The sequence below is a fragment of the Malurus melanocephalus genome, unplaced genomic scaffold (assembly GCF_030028575.1).
Source record: "Malurus melanocephalus ecotype Western Australia unplaced genomic scaffold, MMel_1.1 scaffold_77, whole genome shotgun sequence".
NCBI classification, from domain to species: Eukaryota; Metazoa; Chordata; class Aves; order Passeriformes; family Maluridae; genus Malurus; species Malurus melanocephalus.
In genome coordinates this window covers 2,248,399-2,272,412 of record NW_026623309.1, presented here as the reverse complement: position 1 = coordinate 2,272,412, position 24,014 = coordinate 2,248,399, and the positions used below count along the sequence as shown (strand labels likewise).

At 42.4% G+C, this 24,014-nt stretch overlaps 2 protein-coding genes across 7 annotated transcripts in view; one reads left to right on the top strand and one right to left on the bottom strand.

The window, feature by feature from the left end:
* The window catches only part of MYH11 (myosin heavy chain 11), a 54,351-nt gene extending 50,102 nt beyond the window's left edge, over positions 1–4,249 (top strand). For 2 of the 3 annotated variants that reach the window (XM_057367327.1, XM_057367326.1), the window contains one exon: positions 3,561–4,249. In XM_057367327.1, coding sequence (XP_057223310.1) covers positions 3,561–3,699 — 139 coding nt within the window. In that variant the 3' untranslated portion in view covers positions 3,700–4,249. Of the gene's footprint in view, positions 1–709; positions 742–3,560 lie in introns of all 3 variants that reach the window. The other variant, XM_057367328.1, reaches the window with a different exon arrangement.
* Positions 4,250–5,680: 1,431 nt separating this feature from the next.
* On the bottom strand, positions 5,681–19,361 carry NDE1 (nudE neurodevelopment protein 1). 4 transcript variants are annotated; one of them, XM_057367331.1, is made up of 9 exons: positions 19,307–19,361; positions 14,854–14,981; positions 14,163–14,316; positions 10,964–11,112; positions 10,490–10,626; positions 9,259–9,435; positions 8,747–8,838; positions 8,157–8,293; positions 5,681–7,070 (listed from the first exon to the last, which is right to left on the bottom strand). In XM_057367331.1, the coding sequence occupies exons 2-9, from the start codon at positions 14,937–14,939 to the stop codon at positions 6,977–6,979; spliced, it is 1,026 nt and encodes a 341-aa protein (XP_057223314.1). In that variant the 5' UTR covers positions 14,940–14,981; positions 19,307–19,361; the 3' UTR covers positions 5,681–6,976. The 4 variants fall into 4 exon arrangements, with proteins under 4 accessions (XP_057223314.1, XP_057223313.1, XP_057223312.1 ...); XM_057367330.1 differs by lacking the exon at positions 19,307–19,361 and adding an exon at positions 18,888–19,285; XM_057367329.1 differs by lacking the exon at positions 19,307–19,361 and adding an exon at positions 19,029–19,285.
* Between the last annotated feature and the right edge of the window lie 4,653 nt (positions 19,362–24,014).

The following is a 24,014-nucleotide window of genomic DNA, read 5'->3' as shown; positions in this document are numbered from 1 at the left end:
CAYGTAACGACTGTGAACAGTCTTGGACATCACAAGCAGTAAAAGGCAAAGCACATTAMATTATTCTTATTCCAAAGTCTCTTTGGACTTCACCACAATGGGATTCAGGGTCAGCAGACCAAGGAAAAGATTAAAATGTCCCTTTGCATTTTCTTGTCAAAACTGCATGGGAAAAGGATAAAGCTGTGATCAGTTAGCTGCATCCCTGAGTTCTGCACTCACTGGGTTTGAAAACACAAAGTCACTGTGTTGATAAAAGTCACAAAGAGAGAGGCTGACTTGAGTTATAAAGAAATGGCTCTCTCTGCATCACTATACTGTACAATTTTGCATTCTACCTAAGACCAACAGTGTGTCAGATGAAATAAAAAGCACCTGTCTAGTGTTCTCAAAGCAGCCTGCCAGAGTGTTTACCAGTAACATGCTTCAGTGTTAGCAGATGTGGATTCCCTTCACAATGAAGAGCAATGGATATGGCAGACTTTCCCACTAGCACCATCATGGATAGTACATGCTCCTGGCTGCTTTACAAAGCAGTGGCTGTGTCCAGCCCTTTTACATAGAACACCATAAGGCTCATGTTTTTTTTTTTTTAATTAAATGTAATGTAATTGGCTGTWATGTACTTTGTTTAATTATTTAAAAGTAATGACCTACCTCTGATCATGACCATGTGCTTAGTATAACTGCCCCGTTATCTCTGTTTCAGAGGGACACAGGAACCTTCGCATGACTAAGCAGGTACCATGCCTTCAACTTTGCAGCTAGCTTGTATTGCACAAATTTCCATTTTCTTTGGCCCTGGTTAAAATTGTGTGAGGTTTCTGCAAACTGTGAAGGCTTGGATATCTTGGCATTAATTTGTTTTACTGAAAAAGACAAATATTACAATAATCTAGCTACCATCAGCTGTTCATCAGTGATACATCTTTCTTACAAGTAGGTTATGTACTGATRTAGACTGACCAACGTTGCACTCTCACAAGCTCTACCAACAGAGTGCCTAATCAAGTACTCTGACTTTTTCTGCATGAAGGTTGTTTTTTTTTGCACATCATCTTTGTGCACTGCCAGGAAGAGTAAATTTTTTCAAATAAAATACACCATTGATTAGTAAAATTGATTAAAAGGACTAATGAATACGGAGTGTCACAGCATGTTATTAGAATTTCACAGTATTTCTTGTGCCTACTGTAATGCTGACCTAAGGTAAGAGCCCATCTAATTCACCTGAGATTTGGGAAGACCTTACTTGCATGTGATTTATCACACACCACACAATCACAGACAAAAGAGAAAGTCTTGCCTTTCATTACATAACATTGTGCCTGTATTGCTTACAAGGAGTTATTACTGAGGCTTTTAGACTATTTTACAGACATTACATTGCTTGTTTACTGTTATTAAAAYATAGAGCACGGACACAGAAATTAAAGCTGACACTGTAACCTAGCACAGCATTATGTTGTACTTATTAGCACATTCCCTGGAGATAGGAATAATACCCRCACCGCAAAAATTAAAGAGCTATTGCCTTGTAATATTTGTATATCTTCTATTTTATACATGCTGGATTTAGCTGCAAATACACAAATATTTAAAGATRATGTCTTGTCCTTGCATGTGCCTTTTAGTCAGCCTAATACTTCCAGTCAGACTRTTACTCAAGCASTACCCCAGTAGMACTCATTCAAAGGCAGATTAAATAYAGAGGTGCTAAGCAAACACTGATGCTGAGGGCTTGCCCCACATACCCACATTATTCTAAAGGCACYAATGCCAATGGCTACATGAACATTATCAAACACAGAAGCTTGCTTAAGAGGAACAGATATAAACAAAAAGTGTTTAACCACAGGGCAAATACCAGTTTAAAGAACTGGAAAGTTTATGCATTTGGTTAATAAGTAGTTAGTGGGTGATAAGGAGTTCACTTTTTAGCCAAAACTACAGTGCAGAGTTTGGTGAGGCTCTTGCTGTTATCCACCCAGTTCCATGTTCTCTTACAGCACTTCAGTGAATTACTGCAGCACAAATGACTCGTGAGAATTTGAGTCCGGACAGCATAAGTCCAAGGGGATGGAGAGCTCTTCCTTTATTAACAAACTCRTTAACCTAATTAGAACTTTCTTGCAAAACAACAATGACAAATACCTGCTGATATGGTAAAATAGTAGACCCTGCTGTTAGACCCTGCCAAGCACACACCAGGGTAGAAATGACACAGCCCTGTGTTCAACCAGCACAACAAAAACCATGGTTAACCACCAGCAGATATTACATGAAGCTTTATTAGCCAGCTAATTGCTTGCTCAYACTGAAGTTTAAGGGCAGAATCATGGAAAACAGAYACRTCACATTTCCATCTTGGAAATGCARATTCATGCCCCTGAMCCAAGTTAGTCCAGCCAATGTTCCTACCATCTTCCCTCATATGGAAGATTGAACTTTGGACTTAAATAGCTGCTTCAGAAAGGCACTGGCTTAGTCTTTTGCAAGGACAAGACAAGCCTTTAAATATTTATGCATGATTGCTGTACCCAAAAGTGCAGTCTCGGACCTATTTAACACCAAATTAGTATTTTTGGCACAATATCCAGTGAATATGAATTCATTTTATTGCTTATGTCTGTGGTCTCAAGCCTTTACAAAGGTTTGCTTAATGAGGGGCAAGTGAGAGGCCATGTCACAAAACTGAAATGCTTTGTAGCACATTAGCAATGGRGGCCATGGGACAAACCCATCTTCTGTCTCACTTGCTCACACCTCCCAAAAAAATTAACCTCGAGGACCAAAGTGTCCCTGCCTTGGGATTTGCCTGTGAAATATATGGGAATGGGAGGGAGATGGGAGAGGAAAAGGGGTAAGGTGKGAAAAGCGTTTTCTGCAAGACACTTGCACTGCTAAGCATCCATAAGCTGCCTGGGTTACAACAGTTCCAAAGCAATGAGCGTTTCTTCTCTCTGCTGGGAAGGAGACTGGAGTTGCTCAGAAGCTGGATATCACCCCTGTCACAGCAGTGTGGTGCTCTGGCCAGTGCAGCCTGTGCAGAGGGGAGCTGTGGGCTCAGAAATGCCTGCTGCCATCCCCAGCCCTGCCCCAGGCCCAGCCTCACGGGCACTCAGCAACTGGTGGGCAGAGATTGGGTAGAAATCGCTCTCCTTGTGCCCCAGAGGGGAGCAGGGACACTCCTCTGCTGGGGTGGTACAAGCAGCCCTTTTTCCACTCCTTTCAATTACAATCCCCRTATGGGATAGTGAAATGAAGGGGGAAATGGGGATGATTTGGGGCTGATGAGACTGTTCAGAGGACAAGGATACAAGCACAAGAACAGGAAACCCATCACATTTCCAAGCAAATGGGAGCCTGAGCCTGTTCACAAATTACTCAYACATGTCACAGAACAGAAAGTGGTATTAGATGCCCATAGCTCTTGCCTTTCTGCACTTAGAACCATCAGCCCCACAGGTTCTGTTACAAAACTCTGCTTATTTGTGAGGACCTCAAATGACCTAACACCTGATTTTTCTTTTTTTTCTATTTTTCCCCTCTTACTGCAGGAGGGGAAATGAGCCAACATCTTTTGCCCCACCCCGTAGATCTGGAGGCAGAAGAGTAATTGAGAATGCAACAGATGGAGGTGATGACGAAATGGATGCAAGAGATGGAGATTTCAATGGAACAAAAGCCAGTGAATAAACACGCTTAAAAAATTGCACTGCAGCAAGGGAAGGGAGGGAGGACGATTATTTAGCACTGTATAAGTCTACTCTTAGTGTCAAGGTCACATACACCCACTCCTCTGACAGATAAAAGCACAACTGCCTTGTCTCCAATGTATAGATTGACACTAAAAGTACTCCAAAACCTATCTTACCATGAGAGGTGTTTGAAAAGGTGGGGTTTTTAATAGAGTAATTCACTTTGAGAACCTTGCAGAAAGTGAATTCTAATAGCTCAAATGATTTAAATCCCAGWGAACTATAGTCTACACAGGATTTGTGAGACTGCTGCAGGGAAAAAAAAGGCATTGGTCAGTTAATCTTTTCTTAAACTTTCATTTTGTTTTGAGTATTCAATTAATATAGGGTTTTCTCCTGGTTACTACACCCCTGATGCACAATTCACAAGGTGGAAGTGCCTTTTTTAATCACTTACTGAAAAATATCATTTGTTCAAATTAAGTCAACTGTTACAGTTTTATATGCACCATGGATGTGCTTACACACTAATAAAAGGCTATAAAAATGACTCCACTTTTCTTGTGTACAGGTGTCACTTGTAGGGAAGGGGGGATGTGGCAGAGCTTCTCTAAAACTGAAATACTTTTTGCTGAAATACAGCAACTTTTTCCTAGAAAAGTTCATCTGTAATCATTASAGCAAAACCCTGATTTTCTCCAGAGCAATGCTTTTACAGAAATAGAAAARAAGTCTGTACACTGAGCTGGAAGTAAAATGACATAAGTACATGGGACAGGTTTGATTCCCTCATGGACACACAGTGCTAGCTGAGGTCCCTGGGATGTATCCAAGGCCTGACAGACACAGGAGCTGCAGGAGTTGCAAAGCAGGCAGGGCTCTGTACCAGTCTGTCTGTGGGCAACTGAACCCACCCTTCAAGTGTGCTACGTGCAGAAATATTTCCAACCAAAGCCTCCAGAGCAGGCTAAAAACAACTAGAGACAGCAGCCCACACTGAATGCAGGGATCCAAGCCAAACTATTCTGCACTAAGGGATAAGCATGCAGTTACTTTTTATTTTGGGGCACTCCAACAAGACCACAATCTACTCCTGGGAGCTACCAGGACCCATCACAAACCCCTGCAGCCTCAAGCACTTTGAGACAGCAGCWGCTCTGTGTCACACCGGGGCAGTAGGGAGCCATGCAGAAGCAAAGCACGATGTAAAATCACTCTAAATCCAGGGCAGAAAGCTTACTTGATGCCTTTGATTGAACAGCAAGTGAACCTGGAGCAATGTGACTACAGGGAGAGTAAACCATGCACCAACATCCACCTTGACAGCTGAAGCAATCATCTTCCRCATCTAAGCATTGTTCTACCAGTGCAGAGATCACGAACTGGGGAGTGAGACCTGGCACCATTTAGGCAGCAGAATGAGAGCCCAGACAATTCTCTCTGCTCATGAAAGAGTAAAGGAAGAATCCATTTAGAGCAATTAAGATGACAAGTTGAGCAGAGGGGTTAGGAGCTATTGGATAAGACTGTTTCATGGCTCCATCAGGCACAGAGCCCAGCTTTGTAAAGATGCTCCAGAGCTGGCTGTTAACATAGTTTGGGAGACTGCATGTGTGGGAACCTCACTGTAAAAAACTTCTCCCTTTGTCTAACCTAAACTGACCCTCTTTTTTCTTAAAACCATTGCCCCTTGTCCYATCACAACAGTGTAAAAGGACAAAAATCCTGAGTTYAAGATTTTGAGAAAGCAATGCTAATACCAAGCATTAAATCCCAGAGGCATCTTTAGCTATSACAATATTCACATTCCTTAGGTTAGGAAATCATGAGAAGAAGATGTAGGAAAATCTTTGCATATGATTCATCAAAACAAACAATTTTTTAACATAATTGATAAGAAACAGATGAGAAACTGGTAGCAAACATCTGTATAAACCACAGTGATGACTTGCAACAAAACCTCAAAATGCATCAACAACTCTCATTCAAAATAAGCTTTATTCTGCTCCCCAGTCAAGCCAATTTCATAGGTGGACTGAAAAATGGAAATGATCTGTGGTTTCCATATTCTAGAGAAATAGATGCATCGGTAGCTGTTTTCACAGCACTTTCTTTAAAAAAAAGCAAACAAAAAACATCAAACCCATTACGTATTTTTTCTGTCAAGTAATCTTTCCCCATCCCTTGCCACAAAAAAACCCATAAAAATGGTTTAGTCATGATTATTTTTGCAAGTACAGGTTTCCATAAAATACATTAACACTGGGAATTAATCTACTCCATTTAAAAAAACAAATRCAGTAATATTCCATGGGAGGGGGGAATATATGTAAAAATAATTCTCTACTCATATACACTTCTCTAGCATAAAGGGCTTTTCAGGTTAAAAAAGCATTTCTAAATTAGTRCAGCTGATATATTCACATAGAAAAATAAAACAAGAGAAAATCACTAACACTCAAGGCACCTTAATAAAGGGAGGCTTGTAAAGCAGTAAACCCCACCTATCAAGATATTAGAACTAAATCTTAATCAGGTCTSTGGCCTTCTACAACCACCAGGCTTTACAGGCCATTATGGGGAGAAAAAAAAAAAAAGAAAAATAAAATATGTCTACTTGCTAAGTCAGTTCCAAGTCCCCCACCTTGCTGGGATCTCCTGAGCACTCTAAGCACTAGACATGACTCACCTTTAACCATGACCTGTCCTGAATGACAAATCATTGCTTACAGAAACATCCTGCCACTACAGAGGCAGGTTTTTGTGCAACAACATTCTGGTCAGCAAACATCCCACAAGAAGCTGAGCAGCTTCCCTGCAGAAATACACCTTTCTCCACATAAAAACATTCCTTTAATTTGGGTGACAGCAGGACACAACACCCATGGTAGAAAGCAGAATTCCAGCCAGAGCTGGTGGTGTTTTAACACCAAAAGCCAAAGCCTGAGGAGCTGCATAGGGAATATTGCTGTGCTGTAGGCAGAAGGACAATGGCTTTGGCAGTGTCAAAAGAAGCAAACTTCAGGAGCTATTTACAGCAGCTGATGCAGGAARCATTTCCCAGTCCTGCACTGCCACAGTCAGCATTGCTTTGTCACACTTTGTCACCCACAGAACTTGCCCAGAGGCCACACTGGAAGCCACTGTCAATTGTGACTTCTTGCTCAGCTCTCACCTACCCTGACACTGCTGTCTGCTTGCTCATTGATATTCTCTTTAAAACTAAACTTTGAAATACACATTTTCTTGTCCTTTCCCAAAGCCAGCCAGGCATTTCATAGCAGCATCTTGACAACACTTTGTGAGGGATGGCTCATGGGTCCTGGAATGTTTGAAGGTCGTGTTCCAAACTCCAGGCGTTTCGCTAACCTGCAAACACRAAATAGAAGTCAGTGCATTTCTTGCTCAGTGTAACCATCGTCAGAATAACTGCTCATATCCAGAACACAGCTGAGAAACCAGCAGGTGCAAGAACAGCACTCAGAGCACTGCATGAGTCCATTTCTTAACTGGGCTGAGTTTCCACTGGAACACAGGACTCCATTTCCTTTTGAGTAGTGAACACTATCTCTTACAGGTGTTGGAATTTCAGTTTAGCATTGCAGCAGTAAATAGATAATCAGCTGCATGAATATGCAAATGTATGTCCCCTGAGGATTTCCTGCAGGTTTCTCCCCAGGCTAGAACAGCAAGTACAATGTGGGACACTTTCTAAACAGCAACACTGCCACTGGGTAACAGGGCAAACCAGTATTCATACAACAWGGGTCTGGCTGAATAATTAAGCCTGAAACAAAGTGTGCTATAGGCACCWAACTTATACAGAACCTAAAGAATGYACAGTACAGGACTGGCAGAGTTTAAGCAGACACTGAATGTCAATTTGTGATAACCTTGCTGATTTTTCTTCATTTGATTAAAGAAAGATAACTAGTTCAAACATTAAGGGAAATCTGTAAGTTCAGTAAGGTAACTTCCTGTCAGCTKCTCCTTAAAAACACATCTTAGCAACTGTAAAGCATTCTGAATGGACCCATTATTCACCTTTTCTCCAGTTCTCCCATAAGTGATAACCTTAACTATGATAAGGAAAGTCTCCCTACATGCCATGACATTCCCTGAAACATAACTTGTACAAGAACATAAAGCATAAAACATATTGAACTAATAAGCAAGAACTGTTGTACTTTGTCCATTTAAACATTAGTTTATAATAAAACMATAAATCTTGCACTTGCTTCAAATTTGAGGTATTCAAAACTGAATTTCAGAAGCTAGTGATTCCAAATTTTAAACTGACCTGAAACACTCAAATAATAATCCTGAATAACTGAATTTCACATATTTTGAAATAAAATCTGTCTCTGCCAAAGCAAAGACTCAATACTAAATACCAGTCCCTGAGTTCCAACACCAACAGCTGTCACAAAGACCCCAGCAGAAACCAGCACCCACCCTGTATCACACAGAGGCTGATGAGGACTCAGGCGTGTTTCAAGGACATCTCTGTTCATGTACATGGACACGGAGGGTCTGTTTGGAGATTGGTCATACACAAAGTTTCGGCAAGATGCAAGCTTGGACTCCAAAGCCTGAAGTAAACAGATGAGACAAGTGTCAGATTAATACAAAATCCTCAGCTTCTTCAGGGAGATTTTTACATCTTTCTTACAGGCATCACTTTTTAAATTACTAAACGTTCATTTGAGCTATCTGCTTCCCCAGACATGTATTAGTTGAGAATGAGCCCCTGATATCCTACTCTCCATCACATGCTTCCATTCTAGATCACTCCACCTTTACTGAGTCACTTTTCAGCTGTACCATCAGCCCATCTAAGAGACACACAAATGCTTGCAACAACACAGCACCAAGGAATAACAGAAGTAACTGGATAACTTTCATAGCATCAGCACTACCTTAACTATCAAACTACAGCTAAAAAGGACATCAGACCTTATTCAAAATAAGTACTGGACTCTTAAGGCAAACCTCTTCAGAAGCCTTTAGGATGGCAGGCAGCAGCCTGGCAGGGAATCACTCACCCCTACTTTTCGAAGCAAGTCTCCCACAATATTAAGTGCAGATATTCTTGCAGCAGGTGTGAGAGGAGTTGCACCATAAGTGTCCTCAAGACCTGCTGGGCAGTTAAAGAAGGATGTTACTCATTGGGAAAAAAAAATTAATTGACCCTACTCTCTTAGACAAGACGATTCAAGTAACACAATTAAAGATCACACAGGTTTTTAAAACCTTTCCCCTAAATTAGACCAACATCTCTGGGATAGTTGTGAACTAACAGTAAAGTCCCAACAGCCCATCTTATCACTCACACTTGTTATTACTGGATGGTTTAAGCCAATTGGAAATGAACAGGCTATGAATAAACTCCAAAAATCACAGTCTATAAACATGGAGACTGGTGATTGGATTTGGGTGTATTTACACTACACTACACACTCAAACTCTGTGGCTAAAGGAGGAATGAAAAGAAGGGAGCAAAGTATAGTAAAAACAAGAGCAGCAAATTGTATCTGTGAGCTTCCCAGGCAGTCACCTCTCCTGAATGTCCCCGGGGTGGGTATGCTGATGGGTGTGCGACGCATTGCAGGTGTTGAGGGCACAGATAAGGAGGCCTGAACTGCAGTGTCTGTTCTTTCTGCTTCCAGGGGAGCTCTCATTGGTGTTTTGGGTTTCTCCTGTTTCTGCTGCACTGCAAGCTCTTGTCGTAGATCTATGAAGRAAGCAACACAAAGCAAGTGCTGGAGTATGCAGCCACCAAGATAAAAACAGGAGGTAATCTTTTGCTCAAAAGATTTTCTTTCTTTCTCATGGAGGTGAAGTCACTTCTGCTTGTAAAGATTACTGCAGGCACATCTTCAAAATCCAGATAATAACTCAAGGCCTTTCTAGGATTGTGGCTCAAAATGTTTTAGCAGTGTTACTTCAGTTGCTATTATCTGGTTTTCATTTTCAAGCCCTCTCACGAGGCTCCCCTTCAGACAGGGAATTGACTCCTTTCCCAATGTCATTGACTCCTTTCCCAATGTCACAGGCTGGCAAGCAGAGGCACATCAAGCCTGAGGCTTGGCCACTTGGCACATCTTGGCTACATTCTGGCTCCTGCAAGGTTGAGATCCTACCTGTTGTACCCTTTTCTATCCTGGCTTCCACATGGAGGAAACTTGAGGCCAGGTGGAAGCCACATCATTATCTAGCCAAGGGATAGAGCACTTCTGTCCCACAGTCTGGCTGCACCTTATGGATACCACTCAATCCATAAGAATCCAAGATCTGAAAACWGACTTTTATCCAGCTCCAGGGTCTCTTCCTCACCCAGCCTCACTGACAGATAGCAAGAAGTCATTCCAAGGCAACCAGAAGTCAGTCAGAGCACTCCAGTTTTACTTTCCAATTAGTGCTTCATTGCCCCACTTTTCACAGGCCAGGGAAAAWAGAGGTTAAAGTGTATTAAAGCTGACCTTCATGGGTTACAGGAAGCCACACCAGCACACGCCCCAGCTGGACTGGCTCCTCTCAACTCCCTAAGGCCCTGATTAGGAGAAAGCTGGAACACACTTTCRTTTCTGTGAGTGCTCTGGAACAAGGTCAGGAGTTCAAGGAGTGGGGGTGGGACATTCTTAAGTYTCTTCCCTTGCTTCTACATTTCAGACAGCAGGTTTTAAAGAAGCAAACTTAAAAGCCAAGCTCAAAGGTATTTGGAGAGGACTGAACAGCTAGGAAGCAGCAGGAGAGAAAGTAAAAGATACAAATAATTTCTGCCTAACCTCTAGCTTCATCTTTCAGGCGCTGCACAGACTCCAGAAGATTTTCTTTCTCATCCAGCTCACTCTCCAGAAAAGCATTTCTTTCAATAGCCTGGTTTAAACGCTGTTCAAAATCCTCCAGAGACATTATAGTGGCTCTGAAAAAGAGTGCACAATGTGTCACTATCAGATCCTTCAAGCACATGGAGAACTCCCTCTCTCACAAAACAATGGATACTGTTACATTTTTGTTTGGTTTMTTATTATTTTTTATTTTAGCTTGTRAAATATGAAAAAGTGCAGTCAGGGGAGCAGAAGAGGTAAAAAAAAATATCACACTGCCTATCTGCAGCAAATTTCTTCAACACAACCATCACATAAGTGATTAGTTCAGAATGGCAGTGTTAACGAGCACAATGTCACAAACAGCTTAGTGAAACCATGCTCACAGGACAGAACAGAGGTGGAAAAGAGAAAACACAAAAAGCAGGTCACCTTTTTGCTCTTTCCAAGTCATCATTTTCTTGCTCRAGTTCTCGAATGTATTTCTGAAGCTGCTCTTTAATAGCTCTTGTCTGTGCCAAGTCATCTTCCAGTGCAGAGATTTGCCTGTACCCTTCCGAATGCTGCATTTCAATCTTCTCCTACTCAGAGGCAAAGCAAACAGCACATCAGGTACTTAACAACACATGCTCTCATTGTGCAGCATTGTCTGAGCCCCTCCAAAGATGCTCTCAAGTTTTTTGAGAAACATCACTTTACATATGGTAAAACATGAACAAATTCAATTGCTCACATACTTCTGGGCTGACAGCAGACAAGAGCTCTTCCTGTCACTCCCTGTCAGACAAAAGTGCTGGGGAGCATTTCCAACCTCACAAAACAGGGCCTCTCCAGACAGCCTGACTCAGCACAGTTTCTTACCCATACATAAAGCAGAATGCAAGAGAAGCCACTTATTTTCAACCCKAATATGAAGCCAGGCAGTATTCAGAAGCCAAAGTAACAAGAAAAAAAAAATCCAAGTGTGACACTTGGATAGTGCTGTGGAATCAGCAAGATTCTGCACTGCCTATGTGGTTTTATTAGCCCAAAACAGGTGCAGGATTCTAGATCCCAAATAATTTCTGGTACAGTTATGCTTTGGATGTGAAGTTAAACCAAACTGTCTCCCTCTATACCATGTTTACAAGGATAAATTAAAGAGAGGCACAGGCAGGGAGGAAAACACAGCTTCCACACCAGACTTCTCTCCTGCACTGCCACTAAATGTGGAGTTAGTTCCACAGCATGTGACAGGCAAAGCTTCACAGCATGCTAYCACAATGCTTTATACTCACCACCTTGCTATCAGAGCACTTCAACATGCCAGAGGCTTTTTTTTAAACTCCAAGATTACTGTGTAAGCAGCATTCCTGAAGTGCTCTCCAGACAGAATTCAAGTACAAAACACTTGATGTCACTGAAAACAAACCCATGCACTGGAATTTGAAAACCATGGCATGTAGTCTAGTGTGAATGATTTATTATCTGAAGACAGTGTGCTATTTTAGCACATGTAATGCATAGACAAAGAAGAGGGTCAGATRCCCATCCTGAACTAAGAAATCCTGATTTGATTACAGTGTGGTGAYACTGCTGTAATTCCAAATCCCTAAAATCCTCTAAGCTCCAAGAGGCAGATTACTTTCAGCTAGCTTTTCAGGATTGGCTAAACTAGCCCTCCAAAGCATTATTSCCATCAGTTTTCAGGTGGTGTGAGCTCTGATTTCTGAGGGGGAGCAAGCACACACACTGGGCTGGTGAGCTCAGAGCCACAAGCTGTGTGGGCCTGGCAAAGTTCACTGGTGTTGACCTAGATGCAGATCCCAACCCTTGAAGGGCTCAGTTAACACTGCTGCTCAATAACTCCCGAGATTAATGCTTTGCTCTTGAATTGATTCAGATAAAAGACCAGAACTGCAAGGTCTGAGGCTTTGTTTTTAGCCAATTGTAATAAACTATCAGCTGATCTGGCCCTCAATGGTGGCTCTGTTCCTTCACTGCAGGCTGTTASTGCAGTGTTCAGGCTGCATGAATAGTCAATTGTTAAATGATTTATTTCAAGCAGAATGTATTTTAAGAAAGTTATCTACTGTGAAGAATAATTTCAGCTTTTCTAAAATATGGCTATCCTCCACTTTTTGAAGCTCTGTGTTGTTTCCTACTATTTTCATTCTTCACTGCTTTGWCTGGTTCACTGCCCCTTACTCTCATCCCAGCTACCCTAGAGAAAGAAAATAACTTACACCTCAATTATGTGAACTAAGGGTTTTATTTCTGTCAAACTTTTCTCCCCAAAGCCATCAGCTTCCATGAGTTTATGCGGCTACATGAACAGCAGACCAATACTCCATACAACACGCACAGCATTTAATATTTCTAAGGGGCTACAACAAGTACAAGGATTAATGCAATATAACAAATACAACTAAACAAATCTTGCTATCAAAAAGCAGGGAGTGGGAGGAATGACTAAGCTGGCAGTAGAGGGATAGAACATTTGCCTTAAGACAGTAATTTGGACAACAGTTCAAACAAAAGGCACTGCAAACCTGGATTCACCCAGTGATTAATCACTTACACAAATACCTTCACTCCCATTAGCTCATTATTGCATCCAATTGAGTAGAAGAAGTGTAATTACATTAATCTCTGCTTCCACAGAGATTGACCTGGCCCTACAAAGCACAGYGTGGTGTTTCTTGGGTGCATCTAACTCATCTGTAAGCAAAAGGCCTAAAATCAAACTTTAAAAAGTCACACCAATTTCAGTGCCAATTTTTTTTCAAACTTAAGAGAACTTCCCAGTATTTCCTAATGCTGTCAATCAGCACAGACAACTAGCAGCATCTTTGGTAAGACTGAAATGAGGCACTCATCACTCTTCATACTCTAGACAGTTTCATTGTTTCTTAAGCTCTTTCAAGAAGCCCCTTCTCAATAAGTTCATATCCTTTATGTTCATATCCTTTATGTTCATATCCTTTATGTTCATATCCTTATATTTTATCTGGAAGATAATGCCTTTCTGTTGGTTTTTAGTTTCACAGAATGCTAACCAAGTTCAAAGAGGATAACTCATTTTTCCCTAAGGACAGACAGATTGAGTAACAAAACCAGGACTGAAACTGTTTTATGACTCTCAGTTCTGTGYTACCCACCAGCTGCTGCTTCCCAGCTTATCTGAAATGTCAGATAATAAATACACAACTATGTAAAAAGGGTTTAAAACTGAGTTTTCTTACGTAATGCAAAACCACAGCTGCAGTGTTTGTACTTTGATTGTTCYGCAATATTATCTGTGACTGCATAATGCAGACAGCAAGAAAGCAATGAACAAAAGCACTAAATAGATGGAAGAAGGAACAGAACAGCAGCTCTCTTGTGCTCACACTTAGTCTYCACTCCACAGTGGACAATTTTCTCCCATGTGAAATCTCTCCTGACACACAGCCACAACCTGTGAACACCACCAGGAACACCACCAAGGAACACAGAATCCTTAAAGRAGCAACAGGTTGGCATTTCTTTATTTTTTCAGGACTTTCTGCAGTTTTCTGTTCTATTTCTTTGCAATGCTGATGGTGACACTGCCTGCCCTGTTCAGCTCTGCCCTGAGGATGCTGACCCAGTGTGCATCACCAGCTCTTACCTTCACTGACTCCAGCTCCAGCCGCAGCCGGTTGTTTTCTGACAGGAGGTCTCTGTTCCTGGACTCAGTTTGCTGCAGCTGAGTCTCCAGTTCAGCTTCATACTCTCGGCTCCCTTCTTGGAATTCACGCAACTCCTCCTGGGTATTCTCAGCACTAGAGAGCAATTCCAGCAACACAGCTCATCATAATGAACAGCAAAAAAAAAATATCTCTTGTATACTCAAGGTAAGAAAACATATTGTCCTTCAACATAGAAGGCTATATGCCCTCCTCCAGCATATGTATTCAATAGGAAGAGAGAACCATGTCCAAATGTCTCCTTGGCACACATGGAAAGTCACCCCATAGCAAACTGGCAAACAAATAAAAAAAGGTCAAACAAACAGAAAAATCCCAGAGTCTGTCTTCACGCTCTAGGTGTGGATATGTGGCAAGTCTTTAGCTGGTAAATTGTCCACTGCCATCTGTGCATTTAATCTATTATTCAACTACTTATTTGGAACTATGAACAAAGCTATTATTGATTAGCAACAAAGTGAGAAACGGAGAGAAAGATAAAAGGAAATGTTTTATATTCTTGAACAATTATATTGAAACAATCCTCCAGCAAGTAATGAAAGCTCTGTGTCTTTGCATGCAGTGTTTATTCCCCTTACCCAACAACTTGGAGGAATGAAGTCACTGCCTTACCACTGCTTGTATTTCATAGCCAACTCCTTCCAGTACTTGGTTTCATCTTCCACTGAATTGAAGTGATGACCTTCTGAGTCTTCCATGATGAGTCTTCAAAGTTTAAAACTCCTGTTTCATTTTCCTCCCTAAAAAATTAAAGGGTCAAGCATAAGAACCAAGGCAGTGAGCAGCCTCAGTCCTCCTTGCTGCAGAGCACAACAGCCCTCCTCCCCACAGTCACTGCTTGCCTGGAGACCCAACTAAAGGCCAGCCCTGACAGGACTCTGTCAGACAGACCATAAATGTGAAAGAATCCCTGCTGAGCCACCGAGTTCCTTTCCCCAGGTCTCTCTCTGTCTCAGGCTTACTCCACATTCAGAGCCATGAGCATCTTCTACACCTCGGACTACACAAACCCCCAAAGCTGAGCTGCAGCTGTGCAAATGCACACAGAGAACACAAGAAAAGGACATCCTGGGCACAACTTCAGCTCCAAACACACCTAAAGACACTCACTGTGAAATTAAAGAGAAACTTCAGAGAGATATGGATTAGATACTCAAGATACTGATTTCATGAGTTAACATTTCTATGAACCTATAAGCTTTTTATGGACATAACTCCTGGACAAGTGAAAAATTTCTTCCTAGGTCAACACAGACAAAGCTGCCCAACTTTAAATCAGAAATATCAAAATCCATGTATGGCTGAGAACTACAATATGTCTGCAAACCTCAGGGAGCCATGGCAGAAGGGAGAGTAGAAGATCCCTAGAGGTTTTAGCAGAATACCACTGCTGGGTTAGGTTTGCAGATAAGWTTGCAGCAATCCAGACCATCCAGCCATGCCTGTGCCAGCACAAATCTGGTCACGGGACATAGTCCCAAATGGGGATGACACATGGAAGAGCCACAGGGGAATCAAGAACCTCAGGTTGGTCACTCCCACTTGAGGACTTAAGTATCTAAACACCACAATTAAACAAATGCCCTGTGATGAGCATGACACACTATTAAACGGGTCAGTAGCAAATATCATTTCATATGAGTTAGTATTGACAATGGAGAAACATCAAACCTAGTGTTCTGCATGATCTGCCCATGTCCAGCCCTGGGTGAGGCAAAGATTCCACTCAGATTATCAATTTAACAGAAACCAAATTAGATAAAAACAGCAAATAGAGGTGGAGTTGAACAATTCATGACAGTGGCAGTTGTCAGAAAAACATATCACTGAAATCTAATGACTGAAGAAACACAGTTCTACCAAGTTTCAATTTCAGTTCTGCTGAGCGAAAAATTTGTAGAGGTGACTGAATGGAACAAAGAAGGGACAKCTGAAGCCTTCAAAGATCACGTACATGTCAGCCCTGCCTTGTACTCATGATACTCATAACATGCTGAAGTACATCCTTGGAGCAGCACATCACAGCTAAAGAAAATGTACATCCACTGCACATCTRTTGAACTCAATGGAAAAAAAGATCCTTAACCTGTGTCCAGACTTTCCTCTCCAAAAACTCATCTGGTGTAAACAGTATTAACAGCCACCTATTTAGTAACTACTGAGACAAACCAAAGCAGTTCTTAACTCTGCTACAGACAAAACACTCAAAGTCTGGCAATCTAAAGGCCAATTCTTACATACCCAAGCAATGCCACGAAGCCCAGGTCKTTTTCACAGCCCAAGTAATTATCAGATTATTGAGCAAGGAGTAAGCAGCGTCACAGCTAAGTGGGCTGTGCCCGCATACCTCAGTGCACAGTATCAGCTACACAAGAAATGACACTATTATTTAGAAGCGGAGTTGGAGGTGAGGAGAAAAGTTACTAAGCCTTCGTTTTTATAATTGATTTTGACACAAAATGTTCATTAGACAAAGCAATATGTGTTCCTTCTAACACATAAAAGCACTGTACACTGTACTGACGCATTTCCAGCATAAAATCTCAAGGCTGAAGTATGCACTGGGCAAAAAAAAAGAGCAAAGGGAGTGTGAGTAAGGAGGAGTGATTTTCCAAACAGTACTCTTGCCTATTAAAAAGAAAATCATGACCAAGCATAATTAACATTCTTGACCTAGGACAGTTTATGACACGTCTACTCTGTTATTTTTAAGGGAACTGAAAGTGCCTTTGATGTTAATAAGCATGTCCTTCTGCTCAAGGCACTGTGTACATACATACCAATCCTTGAAACAAACTTGTGAAGAAAAAAATCCAAAAAGTATTTTTTCTGACACAAGCATTATAATAAATCCAATATCTGAGTTCAGACAGTCAATAAAAATAGTTCAGGAAATATAAAGATGGAGTGCAAGACATCTTGCCTCAAAAAGTTTTCAAACAACCCTTTGGAATCAAAAGACAGCTTCCACCAGCCCCAAAATCTTGAACATGTTCATATCTGGCTCTTGTGTTTTTCTATTGCACTTTGAAGAACTAAAMGACTGTACTAATTGGGATTTTTTAMRATTGTATGGCCACATAGAGGAGAACTGTCCTTAACTGATGCATAGATCTGTAAGATTTTCAGAGAACCTTGAGAACACTGACAGCAGCACAAAGTTGCTGTGCCCTTTGGTTGCCAGGTATGTCTTTGTAAACATGAAATTATTGTCCCACTGAGGCTGTCATCCATTAACAGCTCGCTCTGCTTCATGGTTACCATTACTAAATAGTACTCATAATTTAAAATTAATTGTTCAACTGCAAATACATGGAAGGACTGTGCACCTGTACTTATTCCAGAGATGGGGCTACTGTCCAGTGCCACAGGCACATGTTTTTTGTCTGCAACACACATGGAAGACCTATTAGCTTCCTTCCCTGCACTACCTCTTAGCTCACAAAGATTTTCAAACTAACCAAACATGAAAAATACAAACTTMAACAGAAAATAAAAATTCCAAGCTTGAGACAAAGTTTTAAAGCTTTTTAAGCTTTTTTCCTGAAATTTGTCTAAGAATACTGCAAGCAAAAACCATGTAAGTCTTGTTAAACTACCGGTAGAAAGGGTAGGGCCGTGACTGGTTTTTCCCTGCTGCCTTCTACCCTTGGTTTTTAACAACTTTGAGACAATATAAAAAACGCCTGAAGAGAAATTAATTAGGAACTCCTCATTGTCTGGGATCACTACAAAAGCGGGGAGAGCAAGCGGGTGAAGGAGGTTTTATAAATGCTCTGTTAAACATTGGAAAAGGTGGTAGGGGGGAAACGAGAAGAGAAAGAGTCTGTAAAAGCACATACGGGCTGCACCTTGCTTGTTTGCACACCCATGAAGCCAGAAGAAACATCTGGCCAGACTTCCTGCGTGCAGGCTGCACAAACGCGGGTCACAGGCATTACAAACCTCCACATCATGCAGGAAGTGGAAGTGATCATGGGTGGGGACTGGAATTTTGCAATGAGAAAAACACCGCAGCAYAAATGTTGTAGGAAACAATTTCATRCCAGTRAGAGCAGAATTGCAAAATGCCTAAGGAAGAAAACAAGTATCAAGAACAGAGCCACACAAAATTATTGAAGGAACTGCAATTTGGGAATCAGAGTCTGAGTTCACCCAAACTCATGAGGGCCTCAACTTAAGATTGTTTCAGTCCTAGAACAAAGGAYTCAAAACAACCCTGATACTGAAATTTTTTTCTTCACAAAAGAACATTTAGCTTGCAGAGCAATGCTGGCCTACCTCTGTAGCAATGCCTAAGAGTGCAAATCAAAGTAATTCATATTGTAACAAAAAAAGCAAAACAGTACCACAAATACTACTGAATTATCCATGAGAGAGATGATGAAGCTCCTATTAGGCATTTTTTCCTAAATATAAACCAAAAGAAACCACCTCTTTGCTCCTGAAAGATTACTTTCCCATCCTATGAAAGTTACATTTGTTTAAAAGAGTCCTCTTGAAAGGGTCTTCCTGCAGCACAGGGGCTATTTTCTTTTGTTTAAGCAATACAAAAGAAAATCACCACAAAAGAGAAAGAAAAGGGAGAGGTCACGGGAGCGCCAGGATTACTATAGAATCCCACAGCCAGCACTGAGAAGAGTTACCAGCTTCTCAGGGGCTTCTCTCCCAAAAGGCTGAATTCAGCAAAACCCTCCTCTTCTCAGCTACCAGTCCAGCTCCGATACTTTCAACTTTCCGGTGATTCCTAAGGAAACTCCGCACTTTTCTCTGCTGAAACGCCTGACCTTGATGCTTCCAGCTGCAAACCAAGGGGTCAGCGAGGCAGCGCTCCCGGATCCCATTCCCATGCGGAGCACGAAACCGGGCGGGAGCTAAACCATCGGGCACGGCTCCCACGCTCCGCTCCCCGCCCCACCAGCACCCGCACGAGCAGCTCCAGCAGCAGCAGGAGGTTCGGTTCCCGCGGGGCCGCAGGCGGGCAGATCCCGGGTGCTGTGTCCCCGCTGTCCCCGCTGTCCCCGCTGTCCCCGGTGCCGCTCCCCGGGCCGTGCCGGGCTCTCACCGCGCTCCCGCCGCGCCCTCAGCGCCGCTCCCGGCCCGGCCGCTGCCGCCGCCCCATTGGCTGCCGGTCACGTGCCAACGGGCGCTCCGCCAATCAGCGCCGCCGGGACGCGCGTCGGAAACTTTGGTGACTTTCAAACGGCGCCGGGGGGCGGCGGCCGCGGCCGTTCCCGATTGCGATCCCAATCCCGATCCCGATCCCGATCCTCATCCCCATTCCCAACCTCATCCCGATCCTCATCCCAATCCCCATCCCCGATCCCCATCCCGATTCCGGTCCCCATCCCCATCCCGATCCTATTCCCGTTCCCGTTCTTCCCTAAACGCCCCCGTGAGTATTCCATGACCTACAGTAACACGCAYAATGTTCCGCATCTTTTGAGGTGTTCAGGGTGTAAACCACCACTTCGTAATTTTAAAGAGGTGATTACCCCTAAAATGATCTAAAAGAGGAAAAGCTTTACATCTTTTTTTTTTTTTTCTGAATTCTAAAGACCTCTGCTGCAAAAGCAAACAGTGAGACAGCGCCTGTAACTATTTTTAATGCCAGCGCAACATCTTTAGACCAAAGTGTCCTTTTCCCAAGCAAGGACAGGTTTCTGTGTCGCAGTCTATGAAATATTAGACAGTTCCACTCTAGTCCATCTCAGCATGATATCATCATTCCAGAAAACGAGCCGCTGGCACCCGCAGGGGGATCGAGCTCCCGCAGACAATGGGACAGASCTGCAGCTCACTGCAGCCCAGAAATTCCTTGCCGTGCCCTCGCAGGCAGGATCAATAGGAAAGCAACCGAGGTATGCAGAGGCTTTCTCAAGTGCCCCAGGTGCGCTCTTACCAACCGTGTACACAAACACTTGCTCATTAGTGGTGCTTGGCATTCGTTTCCGTAGTCAAAACAAAAACACAAATTATCACACGTGTATCGCTGCAGCCCGCACAGGTAGGGCCATGTGTCACCGAGATCACCTCACACCCCGGCAGCACTTCCCAAAGTGCTGCTGACGGGCAGGAGCCCTGATTCCAATTTCATTCAYCTCTGTGATGTAACACCAGGCCTGGAGCACAGTCTGGTTCTGAAAAGACTTGTCTGAGCTGGAAATATGCCTCTCCCAAAGACTTTGTAGAACAAGGCGGGGACTGTAACTAGAGGATGGATGCTTTTCCATAAAAATTACACTACAAGGAGTCTGTCCATAACTAAGATAACTTTAACTGAAAAGGGTGAGCAAAACTATTCCACTTTCTTGTCAGGCACTGAGCAAACTACATTTTCAGGTCAWATGTTCAGCAGAAGTAAAAGGAGACAAACTATCATAAAGCTATAAAGATAAAACTAAATTAGGTATTTAAAAAACTGGGTTAATAGCATTTGCAATTCTGTCATTACTCAAGAATGTTTTTATTATCCGATAAGTTKCAGAAAATAAACCACATACTATAGTAGTATGTTCCCAGTAATTAAAAAAAATTATACATCATTCACAAGTTTGGGATGAAGGACATTTTACTGCACCACTCCAAGCRAATTTTTGAGGATAGTATGACTACAAAGGTCATGTCAAAGGTACACACAAGTATTTTTAATATTTCTTAGCTTGAAATAATTGTAAAACACAGCAAAAATTCTGAGATTTCAGAGGAAGCTGTTAGCCTCTCATCCAATTCTGAAACAGTGAAACAGCACCTTAAGAAATGCCAGGGGCTCAGAAGCACTACCAGAGGCATTAGTGTACACAAGCAATAAATACTTCTTAAAAAAGGTTACTGTAATCAGTGTGACTGCCTCGTTTGCAAGAAGAACGAGAACACTTGTCCATTTCAAAATTAGCAGAGGAGGAAAAATTATTTTATGCATTTATTTTTAGTTTGCTGATTAATAATTAATAACTRGCAGATCTTTGTGGTGTTGGCTATTTTAATGAGAACGCCATGCTCATTCTCCCATGAGAACTAAGTGGACAAAAATGTATCCACTGTAAGTCCTGGTGAAATTGTAACACCTTATCATTTGACAATAAGCTTTTGTTGGAAAAAAATATTTGCTTTGTTGAGAGAATTAAATAACTCACCACACCACCCACTCTGTGGATGGAACAGGAACTGCTCACCAATTGTCATTAGAAACTACTGAACTGCCTTTTTTTTAATGGATTACTGATACCCATAACAAGATGAGACAAATGTGTGCTAGAATATCATATGCAAATATTGCTACCACTGAAGAGCAAGTATTTAACATCAATAAAACCTATTTCTGTCTCCTTAAAGATGTTATATAAATTTCTGCCGTCTCTATATGTAGAATCAGATTTACACATGCTTAAGCAAGAAACAGATTCTCACTACTTTAAAAACCTTCAGATATCTTGAACTGGCACATTTTTAATGAAACTGTCAAGTGCTCATTAGCAGCACTGGTTTGTTAAGCAGAGCAGAACACAGCAGCTCTCAGGCCTTGGCACAAAGCAGTGACACCCCCAGTGACCCCGGCAAGCCTGGCTGTGCCTTCTGAGCTCTGTCACCAAGCTTCTCCTTTGCTGCTGGCTGCAGCTTCTCAGGCAAAGGTGCAAGTAAATTCCAGCTCATACATACCACAATTATGATCAAAACACACTGAGCCACCAAAAAGCAGGTCCTCAGCCTGTGCTGTCACTAACCTCCCTCCCTGAGGGGCTCAGTCACCAGCTGAAGAGCAAGCCCAGCCTGGATAACATGGATTAACTGAATGAGGTTGGCCCAGCCTTCTGAGAGAGCTGTTAAACTGTGAGACAGAGCCATGCCTGTAGAAAGATAAAACAGCAAAATTAGAAATAGAGGCAGGGTTGTAGAGACAAGGAATATTAGCAGCACAAGGATTCAAGAGGAACAATATCAATGTGGAAAGTTCTACAATCCTACAGTGAGCAAACCCAGTTACCTCTCGTGAGTTGCCAGTTTCCAATCACATCAACAGAGCCAGTGAATGATGAGTGGATGCCCACAGCTTTCTTGATGCTTCTTTGGCCAGCAGACTGCAGGTGTTTGTCAAGGGGTGGGGACACATTAATGCCTAATCCAGTGGGTCCTTAGATGGGTTGTTTTTTGTTTTTTTTTTTTTTTTTTTTTTTTTTTTTTTTTTTTTTTTTTTTGTTGGCCAGTAATTGCTGCATATTTTCAAGCTGTGTACATCTTACTTGGGGAACAGCTAATGATGCCCAAGGCACCCAGAGAAAGTACAGAGAGACCACACATGTCTGTGAAAAAGAAGCAAAGAGCAGATTTCTAAACTGAACTGACATTTAACTGCTGTCCTTGGGCTTGGGGCTATAAACAGCCTTCAAGGGGAACAGGCTCTTAAAAGCACTTAAACTGCATGTCCCTGGCAAGCTACCCAGATTTTTTTTGTTTGGGAATTAAGCTCTGAGTGAAACCTTAAATTCTGTGCAAGGTGTTCAGTATTGTTACTTAGAAGTGCCCAGTTCAGCACCCTGGAAACTTCCTTATTGCCTGCCACGTACCTGAGCCATGACCACACCTGCCCAAGCACCTGAACTGCACAATTCCCTGGAGACCCCTTTTGTTTTCCATTGTTTTTTCATCCAGTGTACAAGGGCCAAGCAATACTGAGCCAAGATAATAGATTTTGTTAYCGTTCTGCAGAACAGGTGTCAGGCATCTAACACAGGTGGTGTACCTTTGAGGAAACCAGCAGGGTCTTTTATACAAAATGGTAGCAAAGAAAGAAGGATACAGAAACAGGGGATTGGTTACTGTCCTTCAGCTGAGATAGGGTTAATTTCTTTTCAGTAGCTGGTACAATGCTGTGTTTTGGATTCAGAATGATAATGGTGCTGATAACACACTGCTGTTTTGGTTTTTGCCATGTCATTTTTATCTCCAGTCAAGGACTTTTTTTAGCATTATAATCACTTACAGTAATTTGAGGTTATATTTCATCTTAYCAGCTGCCACCAAGTTGTTATTTAACCTTATACTCCATTCACTTGTGCTTTAATCCATTTGAACAATTAGTCACCAAGGAAATAAGGATTTGTAGTGTTCTGTTGCTGGGGACTCTGCATTGCTCCATTGCTCCAACACCCTGCTGTCAGGGGGGAACAGAATGGGTCAGCAAAAGGGACCACAGGGGTCATTGGGTGCCACCTCCCTGSCTCTGGAGTGTCTCCAGTGAGGGAGATTCCTGTAAAGTCCCCAGTGCTCGGTCCCTCACAGTGAAGAAGCTTTCCCTCACATTCAGGTGGAACTTTCTGGGCATCAGCTCCTGTCCATTGCCTCTTGTGCCACTGCTGGGCCTGGGGAGCAGAGCCTGTGCGAGCTCTGAGCCCTCCCTGCACACACTTACACACACGAATATCGGGGCTTTAACCCCCCCAGTTACAGCAGTTTCTATGTATTTGAACCCCACCAGTTACAGTGGAGATTCGGTGTTTTTGAGCCCCAACAGTTACAGCAGTTTCCGTGTGTTTTAACCCCACAAGTTACAGCAGTTTCCCTGTGTTTTAGCCCCAGCAGTTACAGCAGTTTCTGTGCGTTTTAACCCCCCCAGTTACAGCAGTTTCTGTGTGTTTTAACCCCAGCAGTACAGCGCAGTTTCCCTGTGTTCTAGCCCGCACAGTTACAGCAGTTTCCCTCTATTTTAACCCCCCCAGTTACAGCAGATTCCGCGTGTTTTAGTTACAGCAGTTTCCCTGTGTTTTAACCCCCCC